Below are 11626 nucleotides of genomic sequence, written 5' to 3'. Positions count from 1 at the left end.
AGGCCTTGGCATGCAACTGTATATATTAACAGAGTGGATAGTTCCAGGATTTGAAAATCTACTTGGGTTTATGCTGTATTTTATAGTCCGATTTGATGCTGAGGAGGAGAACACTTCATGTGGCATGAGTTAAAGATTCATTTCAAATTTCACTTAATGGTTCTTTCTTCGATCAAGCAGAGAGCAAAAATATGACAGAAACAAGAGACAAAAAGAGAGAGAGAAAGAGAGAGCGCTTTAAGTAGTAGTGTTTTATTCATCTGTATGTAAATCCAGTCGTCTACTGATTGCTTTAACAAATCAGGGATCAAGAGTGCCAACATCAAGCAGAGAAAAAGAAAGTTAATGTTGAGATTACAAAAAAAAAAATTGGTGGGAGAACGAGGACTCGATCTGAGGTCAACAAGTCCTGACAAGGGATGTGTTCCTAATTGTCTCTAATCTCTATGTTTCTGTAAAAATATTACAGTGCTACTTCATATCCTAAGTTCAGAAAACTACTAGTGTATACAGTCGAGTGACGGCATCTAAAAAAAATGATTCCAGTTGGTTATCACCATAGAAAAATACCCTGGTTATTTGCTTAATGAACATACCATTGACAGATGAGGAACAGATGAGGAACGAGAGGGAGAGAGAGCGAGAGAGCTCACCTATTATTTCCATAAAGGGCATGATTATACGTTCTGAGCCAGTATCTTAGATCCTATTGCTAACAAAGATATACTGTAAATGCATGGCTACACAACTAATACTGAAAATATATGCTCAAACAAAACCAATATTGGGCTAAGTATAATCCTATAGTAGAGTATACATACTGTGGAAATCACTAAATTCTCATACAGCCGAGCACAATCCCAAACCATTGATTATTACACCATACTAATGGTACAGTATACAACATCATCTTCAACTGAGAGAAAGAGAAAAAACGTTATCAGAGAAAGACATTACAAGTTCTGACCCATCTACGGTCATTTTTCCTTACCTTTTTTTTTTTTTTTACATTAAGAACAACTACAGACATCTTCAAGACAATGTTTCTGTCAGAAGAGTTGAAGTATTGAACCTTTCTTCAGCCAGGTAAGCCATTGAGAAACAAATAGCATTTTACAATGATGACTTTAAAGTGTACGTTTCCATCAGTGAAAGTAGAGAGTTTCTCTGATTTACTCGTGTTCAGTGCTGAGAAACTACTCCTTGGGAACGTGCTGAGTCGTTCTGGATAGGCTGACTTTGCCCCTGACCACTGGTCCAGTCAGACATTGATTCATCTCCCTGATGGTTAAGGTTGGGATAAGGGGTAGGATCATCTGATCCTAGATCCGCGAAAGCAACTTCTATGTTGAGCCCACTGTGTACTGTGACAGTAACAATGATTAGGGATGGCATTCAATGAAACCTGAACTGCACAAACCAATATCCAACACTGCTCCTGTGCCACACAAATGTCCATCAACTGTGTGAATGACATTTACTGGATGAAACAAGAACATATTAAGATTTGGAATGAAAATATACACTTTTAGTGAGCTGGAACAATATTTCCTTGCAGTTCTCCCGTGCAGCTGGATTGAATCGCTCAACTGTACCATTTTATCAGGGTGCTCATAGCTATGGTCCATCAGATGGAGCTTAGTTCCATATTAGGAACCTCATATTAGGTCGGGAGTTTACCCTGCCCATTTGAGCTCACCAGGAAAAAAACGAGCCTATATCTTGGACCTGGAGTTTTTCCTGAACGGGTCACACGGTCAGAGAACCCTCAGGTCCTTAGAAACACGACACACGTATGAACATCCAACAGAAAAGGTAGAAACACGACACGCGTATGAAACAACATTGACTTCACAGTGATCAAAACATGTAGCCCTAATGGTCAACGAGACCAGAGTATAATGTTTTTAACATGTTTCGAACAATGTTTCCTTGTTTTCAGTTGCTTCTCCATAACCTCAATTCTGCTATTGCATCCAGACTGAAGTTAGGGGGAAATGTAAGGGTCACAAAACTGCCAGCACAGCGAAAGTCAACCCTCAAACGACACCCTATCACCATGTACTGTAGCACTAGTTTTGACTATAGCCACATAGGGCTCTGGTCAAAAGAAGTGCACTATGGGCAATAGAGTTCTTTGATACACAAGCCTAAGACAGAGGTATACAGTGATGTACAGTATGATTTGTGTATGACTACAATGGAATCCAAAAAAAGGTCCAGAGATAAAATTAAAAAATACATCTACAAAAATAAAAACAACCCAAAACTACAGACATCTTTCCAGAAGGTGAAAATGTGGATCAACCGGTTTGTTTAAATGAACGAGTGTGAAGGTTTTACTGAGTGTTTGTAGTAGTATGTTTGAAGTAAACATGATTGGCCATGTGGTGCTTTTTCACTTTGACTGTGCACACGCCTATGTCAGTTGGTGTTTGCCAATGTATACGCATGCGTGTGTGTGTGTGTGTGTGGGGGGGGGGGGGGGGGGGGGGCGGGCTACAGCAGTGGCTATGAGGCGTTGGATGTGTTGGGGCTCCAGCCCATCTGATAGGCTCTCTCCAGGGTTCTCTTGCAGTCCTGCATCACCGTACTGAACACGATGTGAGGGTACTGAACCACCAGCCTCTCCACAGTCTCCTCGTTCACCTGCAAACACAACAGCAGAATACAAGACGCATTAAAGGCACAATATGTTACTTTTTGTAGTAAGACGTCTGGTTATATTATGGTCGACTGAGGTGGCAGAGGACTAGACGCCATGATTCGCGTTAAATCAAACAACATTTGTCTGTTCTCTTACGGTTGAGCCTTGATTGCCAAGGAGGCAGTTGTGGCCTGACAGCCCAGTCTACCTGAGGCTTTAGTGTCTGGTAGTTAAGCAGCAGTGCATATCTGTCTAAATGATCTCACGAGAGAACCAGAGGACGAGGAGAGAGAGAGAAAGAAAATAAGAGTTCTCAGATAGAGAGAGAGAGACAGGGAGAGAGGCAAAGAGAGTTCCCAGAGAGACAGACTGAAAGAGAGTGGGCGTAGAGACGGAAGACAAGCGTCTTCTTCTAATTAGTCCTCTTCATGCTCTAAAGGACAAGGGAATAACAAGTAGTCAAGCACCTTCCCAGCGGTTCCATCATGCAGGGTGTCACAGCTAGGCTGAGCCAGGCTGACAGTGAGCAGGCCTAGGAGGGCTCAGGAGACCACAGGGGTGAAGGATGTTAACCGCAAACCACCCAGGCCAGAACCCACCCTGCTGGTGTCTCACTCTGGCATCAGGACACTGTCCAAAGGAAATATGTGTAAACACACACACACTTCCATGAGATGTAATACGCACATGCACTCACACAAAACGTGCTTGCCTGGTCCGTAGCACTGCTGGTTTTCGTCCTTCCCCTCTAATCAGGGTCTGATTCATACATGGGACACCAGGTGAGTGGAATCTCTGGACTGGATCATCAACAACATTCATAGGGTTGCCAAATTCCGGTGAATTTCCCAGAATTCCCAGGTATTCCAGAAATTCCGGTTGGAAGACTCCCGGAATCAGGAGGGAATAAGCCGAAATCCGGAATCCTCCAACCAGGATATCTGGAAAATTGATGGAAGCAACCCTAGACATTCATCAACCAACTATCAGAGAAAAAAGAAAACCAGCAGTGTGAAACTTGAAGACTCCCCACTTGTCGAGAAAAAGAATAGCAGTGAAGATTCTGATGTGTTGTAGAGCAGGGGTTCTCAACCTTTTTTCCACCAGGGCCCCCTTTTTCACATCAGCAAAATGTCACTCCACCCCCTCCCTTTTTAATATTGTTTATTGAGATAATATCTACACCACCAAAACATAGATTTTGTTTCATTTGAGAGGCCTAGGAAAATGTTGATGATTCCCCGTAGTTTAACAAGACAAACGACACATTTTAGGTGGGCTATTAAATTACAATTATAATAAAAACAATAAATAAGGAAAATAAAGCCATGACCTTGATTTCCCCAAATGTTATTCTGCTACCAAATTTGACCAAGTTTTATTATTATAATAGAATTTATATGAACCCTCAATTTAAATATACAGTAGCAGTCAAAAGTTTGGACACACAAACTCATTCAAGGGTTTTTATTTATTTGTACTATTTTCTACATTGTAGAATATAGTGAAGACATCAAAACTCTGAAATAACACATATGGAATCGTGTAGTAAACAAAAATAGCTTTGTACACGCTTGGCATTCTCTCAACCAGCTTCACCTGGAATACTTTCCCAACGGTCTTGAAGGAGTTCCCACATATGCTGAGCACTTGTTGGCTGCTTTTCCTTTACTCTGCGGTCCAACAGCAGCCCAAATAGGTGTGTCCAAACTTTTGACTGGTACTGTACATATTCTCTTTTACAGAAGGTGAATAGATCAATTGATAGCAACAGAGTCACACATTTGGCTCTATTATAACAAACCTAACACAACGTTAAATATAAGTGCTGGTGGTAGCTCTATAGGTCCAGGGTTGCGTCAGAAATAGTTTTGCTATTTTCACAGCTGTTATTAAAAGGGCTGTGTTCTGGTGAATAAAGTTGTATGTAGAGGGCTTGGCCACTCAAGGCATTCCATGACTTAATACACATTCTGTAAGTTATTGACGGTCTTTGCGTTGTTGTCAACTCCAATTCGGTTGGGGGAAAATAATACTCTCATCCTAGTCCATTGTGGATTGATTTTACAGTTGATTAAATAGCATAGGCTACAATAACGAGTGATAGCAAAAAACATCCAGTGTTTACTCAATATGTTTGGAGTGTTGACAGTCAACATTGTTGTAATTCGCGTCAACGAGTAAAGGCCTTTTATGCAGCACACTTCTCCTCAAATAGAAAATACTAGGCTCCTGTAAATTGTATTGTATGTGTGAAGCACATTCTCAATGAGAAAGATATAGCCTAGGCCTACCGTTGATATGACGTTATAGGACAGAAATATTTGAATAGCCTATGTTAGGAGGAGCAAGAGGCTGTCTTTGGAAATGGGGCTAGATACAAGCCAAATGGAGCACTGCAGGTAGGTCTATGTAAATTGTGAATAATGCACGCAAAAGTATGTCGGAAAAAGCCTCACGAGTAGACCATTTAAGTACCTTTTATGGATAGGCTAATACACGGCCAGGATGAGAAAGACACCCGACGTATTGCTGTTGAATAAGCTTCATTATAGTAGGGTAAGGGTTTTTAATCAAATGAAATCAAACGAAACAGAAAACAAGAAATTGTTACAGGAAAATAACTTACATGTTTCTAAATGTCACAGGATTGTCATCATTTTTTATACGAAAAAAAAAAAAAAACCGCACATCCAAAATAATAACAGGAGCGGACTAAAATAACGTATTAACCTACATAGATAAAAAGCGGATGTCCGCTCACTGTTTTGATGCTGCGCAAAACTTGATCATTCAATAAAGCTTTGGTGACAAAGATTCAAATTAACCAAATTAAACAAAATACGGGGTTTACGGGCACAAAAGGCACATCTATCTTGTTTCATGTGCATAATAGGCACCAAGCATCACCGCTGGATAGGCTGCACTTCCGCTGTCAAAATCCGTGCCATAACCAACCGAGTTACATTGAAGACCAGATTTCGGTTGGTCTTAAATTTCCCCACCAGCGCATACTGAAATTGGCACTTCGGCGCATGTTTTTAAGGACACACCTCAGATATTGCTTCCCCTCCCCTCCCACCTCAGCGCAAGCGAGCTTATAAAACAGGTGAATTACCAATCCCGGCACCAGGGTTTGAAAGCTCCCCCCTGCCTTAATTTCGTTTGCCTATCCTGATGTGAAGTTTGTTCTATAGAACTTTTTGACTCACAAACCACACTAATGCTGTTGTGTGGTTTGCTATTGTAGTAAGCTAATATAATGCTATATTGTGTTTTCGCTGTAAAACACTTAGAAAATCTGAAATATTGGCTGGATTCACAAGATCTTTGTCTTTCATTTGCTGTAAGCTGTGTATTTTTCAGAAATGTTTTATGATGAGTATTTAGGTAATACACAATGGTCTCTGTAGTTATTCTAGTTGATTTGGTGAGAGTTGTGATGGTGGCTGCAATGGTAAACTATGATTTATACCTGAAATATGCACATTTTTCTAACAAAACATATGCTATACAATAAATATGTTATCAGACTGTCATCTGATAAAGTTGTTTCTTGCTTAGTGGCTATTTATATCTTTATTTGGTCGAATTTGTGATAGCTACCTATGCAGGAAAAAAATGGTGGAGTAAAAAAAGTTGTGTCTTTTGCTAACGTGGTTAGCTAATAGATTTACATATTGTGTCTTCCCTGTAAAACATTTTAAAAATCAGAAATGATGGCTGGATTCACAAGATGTGTATCTTTCATCTGGTGTCTTGGACTTGATATATATTTATTTATTTATATTTAGATGCTAGTATTTACTTTTGACGCTATGCTAGGCTATGCTAGTCAGCTTTTTTACTGATGGGGGTGCTCCCGGATCCGGGATTGTGTGGAAGTAGAGGTTAACGGCAGTCGAAAATAGAACCCATTGTATAAGATTACTTCTCAAGCAAAGTCCGATTTCCTTGACTCCTCGAATTTAGAAGGTCGTAGCTCAGCTTTTGAATGACAGAGACAAGACAAAGATATCCATGTATCAGAGATACGTCTTTGTTGGGCACTTTACCCCTTTGTTTCTAGCCTAAAGCATTGTGGATTTATGCATCGTTATAGATCGGTATATACAATCATGAATTCGTATTTTTTTTAAATGACCCCTTAAATAAAGGAAGGTCCCGTGCCCTCCCCAGGTGACCCCTAGGTTGGGAACGCCTGTTGTAGAGGCTCATTAGAGAACTAAATGACAAGCCTTTGATTGCTTTGATAACATATTATGTACGCTATATTGTACTGAGGAGAATAGAACGATTACCCCACCAAACTCGTTAATCAGGCCTTAATTACAATTACGAGGGATCTAAAAAATGGGCCTGTCAATGTGATGGGAGGCCATTACCTTCATTAATGCTAATTTAGTGCAGCGCTGTGTGCAGCGTAAACACGCTTGACACAAAATGGCTCCCAATCAAAGCGCTGAATCATCTGCTAATTGCTAGTTGCTACAACAATAAAACTATTTAAGCCATAACACTACCACTGTTTGATGTGTGTGTGTGAAAGTATTTCAATGACCTGTGTTGTTCTGTTCAGATGATTGGTTTGTTTTGGTCTTGTTCTTTTATGCCTGTTCTGTCTTTTTGACTGTTTTTCCCTGTTAGTCAGAACCAATTAATACACATTGGAAAAAATTGAAAGGAAATAAGTTAACTCAGGATATTTATTTAGATTTCTTCCGTTTGTGAGAAGTTTGAGTCAAAAACTTTTTGAATTTTTACAAATGCCATATAAAGGCTTATTTCCATGGGAGGTTTTGAGATCCTGCCACAGATGATGTGGACATTACCTTTATATAGCAAATAATGTATAAAGGTAAAACATTGTTATTAAATAATGAATATACCTGATCTGATGCACTAAAAACCAATACAATTACAAGTTCAAAAACAAAGGGAGAAGGATAAAGCAAAGTGATGCATGAAATATGAATTACTGGATCATTACAATCTTAGAGGATTTATGCTTGTCTTTTTTCAAAATAAATAAATCCAATCCCCTGTACCATCCTGAGTTCTTCACTGTCCCTTATAAAACAAAGCCGTGCCCTTTCCAAGACATGATGACATCACCACACCTGCTTGGTATTTACAACCATCACACACACACACACACACACACACACACACACACACACACACACACACACACACACACACACACACACACACACACACACACACACACACACACACACACACACACACACTTTGTATTGTGAGCCAGAGTCTATGTACAGACATGAAGGTCACTACTCAGCGCTTTGTGTCTGGGGGTGTTTTCACCAAACCCTGATGTACTATTCTGAAAGAGACCCATATGAAACTGTAGAGCCATAATATGATAGAGAATATCGCAACAGGCTGGTGCTTTTCATCTTACACACAGATCTGAGATGGCAGCCACACATATCTGGAGCCAGGCCTATATTTAGGATATTTTCCCCCAGTTTAACTTCAAAGATGCAGTTCCTGTGGATCTGAGGGGATCCTAATGTTGTCTGACATGACAAAGTGCTGTTGTCAGAGAGACAGAGAAAGAGAGAGAGACCGAGAGAGAGAGAGAGAGAGAAAGAGAGCGAGAACGAGGCATACACAGACACACACAGAAGGAGGACAAAGACAATCCTTTCTAATACCCTATTAAAACCCCCCTCTTTCATTTGGACAAAACAGATACAACTCTTAAATCAGTAACAGAAACTCAAGTGAAAACGTTGAGTGAAAACATTGGGTAAATCATTTCCATTTCAAGAAAAGACTAGGTTCTGTAAAATGAAGTCTAATCTCTTTTCCTGAATGAGTGTTCCTCAGACACCATGTCCCATCTATCTGTGATTTAGAGCTCAATAGTGTCTGTGTATCGACACCTGTTCCTTGGCGTTGCACTTCAGCCATCGTTCAGGCTAGCAGTGACTGGCCGGTAGTAAAGGTGACCTTTCAGAGAGTGCTGCCTTGCTGCTCTCCCTTTTACTGCCAGGGGTTTTAAGAGCCACTCTCACATGCAAATGTATTCCATCACCATGTAAAATATACATTTACCGCCTGCACCAGGCCTTTCGTGAGTAACCACGTCACTAAAACACCTCGTAAAGATGACAAACTCTGGCGTGGTGCACGGTGGCACCGTGACGTCCATGGGGAAAAGGGGCTCGTAAATCGATAATCAGATACACAAGCAAAAGATGCATATCAGGGGACAAGGACGATGAGCAGCCTGGTTGCCAGTCTTTTCCCCCAAATGTTGTTGTTGTTATTGTTGTCATGAGTGGGCTAAAGCAGACACAGACCTGGCAACATGGAGTGATCCTGAGTCTAAGGGAAAATATGAGAAACAAGGAAAGGAGAAAATTAATACCTGGCATTGTTCTCTGGGACTCAATTTAAACAGAGAGAACATGGCACTCATGTTCCCAGATAGAAGTTTTAAAATACAAAATCACCTCAGTGCAGTAAAACAGGTCAGATATCCAGAAGGAGAATTTAGATGACGGTGAAATGGAGTTTAATTGACCCAAATGTGCACTCAATCAGAGATGGACTACAACTCAAAACATCTTTCCATTTGTACTGTTCATTATGCCCTCTCTCTAAACATCAAACGAGACAAACACAGCCAACACCAAAGCCTCTTTCCACTCCCATCCACAGAGTGCATCACTCACCCACTAAATACATTTGGGGGACAATGTTTCAATGTTTCCAAGGGCAGTTTAAGCAGCTGAGGAATGCTGTGCCTCAGATATCTCAGTAAAAGCAAGTTTAATAAACAGGCTGAATTTATAGTGGCCCTAAAAGTGCCTGCAGGAAAAGCTGCAGTTGTAAAGTTCCTAAACGAGTGACTGGACGGACAGCGGATACTTCTCTGGCTCTGATAAGAGCTCCGAGGAGAGGGGAGGAGGAAGGAGGGAGGAAAAAGGAGAGGAGAACAGGGAGGAAAGCAACGAGTGTGACCAGAACAGACACGGTTGTGAATGGCACATAATGGGGGCATATCATGCTATGAAAAAGACTGGGTATGTCGCAAGTATGTTGTCTTCATACAGTGCCTTCAGAAAGTATTCACACCCCTTGACTTTTTCCACATTTTGTGTTGTGTTACAGCCTGAATTTTAAATTGATTCAATTGAGATGCGTCACTGGCCTACACACAATACCCCATAATGTAAAAGTGGAATTATGTTTGAAGAAATGTTTACAAATGAATAAGAAATTAAAAGCTGGAATCTCTTGAGTCAATAAGCATTCAAACCCTTTGTTATGGCAAGCCTAAATAAGTTCAGGAGTAAACATTTGCTTAACAAGAAAATCTATGGCAAGACGTTAAAATGGTTGTCTAGCAATGATTAACAACCAACTTGACAGAGCTTGAAAAAAAAGAAGAAAATGTGCAAAGCTCTTAGAAACGTACCCAGAAAGACTCACAGCTAAAATCGCTGCCAAAAGTGATTCAAAGATATGACTCGGGTGTGAATTCTTTACGTAAATTAGATATTTCTGTATTTTATTTTCAACACATTTCCTAAAAACACGTGTCTACTTTGTCATGATTGGGTATTGTGTGTAGATGGATGAGACATTATTTTTAAAATTCAGGCTGTAACACTACAAAAGTGGAATAAGTCAAGGGGTATGAATACTTTCTGAAGGGACTGCAATTCTGTAGCAGCTGGTACCTAAAGAGAAACCAGTCCAGGTCTGGTTCTCGTTACCAGATTACATCCCTGAGCAATGACTCACTGAATCTCTCACACACACACACACACACACACACACACACACACACACACACACACACACACACACACACACACACACACACACACACACACACACACACACACACACACACACACACACACCTATACAGCATCAGAGCGAGCGGCAGCCTCAGTGCCAGAGACAGAGGTAAAGCTCTGTGGGTCAGCACGGGGTTGGATCAGCTATGTTAGTAAACCCTCCACTCCATCATGTGTGACAAACAGAACATGGGGAATGTGTTCAGGGCAACCCCAATTTCTCCCAGCATGCCTGGATTTTTTTTATCTACACAGGGAAGGAGGCATTTCCTGACCCCAGAGGGCAGAGGCTGGCCCAGAGAAATAGATGGCTTTAACATCACTGAACACTACAAAAAAAAAAAAATCCTCTTTTAGTTTTATATACACTGCTCAAAAAAATAAAGGGAACACTTAAACAACACAATGTAACTCCAAGTCAATCACACTTCTGTGAAATCAAACTGTCCACTTAGGAAGCAACACTGATTGACAATACATTTCACATGCTGTTGTGCAAATGGAATAGACAAAAGGTGGAAATTATAGGCAATTAGCAAGACACCCCCAATAAAGGAGTGGTTCTGCAGGTGGTGACCACAGACCACTTCTCAGTTCCTATGCTTCCTGGCTGATGTTTTGGTCACTTTTGAATGCTGGCGGTGCTTTCACTCTAGTGGTAGCATGAGACGGAGCCTACAACCCACACAAGTGGCTCAGGTAGTGCAGCTCATCCAGAATGGCACATCAATGGGAGCTGTGGCAAGAAGGTTTGCTGTGTCTGTCAGCGTAGTGTCCAGAGCATGGAGGCGCTACCAGGAGACAGGCCAGTACATCAGGAGACGTGGAGGAGGCCGTAGGAGGGCAACAACCCAGCAGCAGGACCGCTACCTCCGCCTTTGTGCAAGGAGGAGCACTGCCAGAGCCCTGCAAAATGACCTCCAGCAGGCCACAAATGTGCATGTGTCTGCTCAAACGGTCAGAAACAGACTCCATGAGGGTGGTATGAGGGCCCGACGTCCACAGATGGGGGTTGTGCTTACAGCCCAACACCGTGCAAGACGTTTGGCATTTGCCAGAGAACACCAAGATTGGCAAATTCGCCACTGGCGCCCTGTGCTCTTCACAGATGAAAGCAGGTTTACACTGAGCACATGTG

At 41.3% G+C, this 11626-nt stretch overlaps 1 protein-coding gene across 4 annotated transcripts in view; it reads right to left on the bottom strand.

Moving 5' to 3' along the window:
- Positions 1-236: 236 nt before the first annotated feature.
- fbxl17 (F-box and leucine-rich repeat protein 17) overlaps positions 237-11626 on the bottom strand; it is a 373953-nt gene continuing 362563 nt past the window's right edge. For 3 of the 4 annotated variants that reach the window (XM_055920268.1, XM_055920267.1, XM_055920270.1), the window contains one exon: positions 237-2649. In XM_055920268.1, coding sequence (XP_055776243.1) covers positions 2512-2649 — 138 coding nt within the window. In that variant the 3' untranslated portion in view covers positions 237-2511. Of the gene's footprint in view, positions 2650-3114; positions 3278-11626 lie in introns of all 4 variants that reach the window. The other variant, XM_055920271.1, reaches the window with a different exon arrangement.

This window comes from Salvelinus fontinalis, chromosome 4 (genome assembly GCF_029448725.1).
Source record: "Salvelinus fontinalis isolate EN_2023a chromosome 4, ASM2944872v1, whole genome shotgun sequence".
Taxonomy (NCBI): Eukaryota; Metazoa; Chordata; class Actinopteri; order Salmoniformes; family Salmonidae; genus Salvelinus; species Salvelinus fontinalis.
This window is presented reverse-complemented; position numbering and strand designations above follow the sequence as displayed.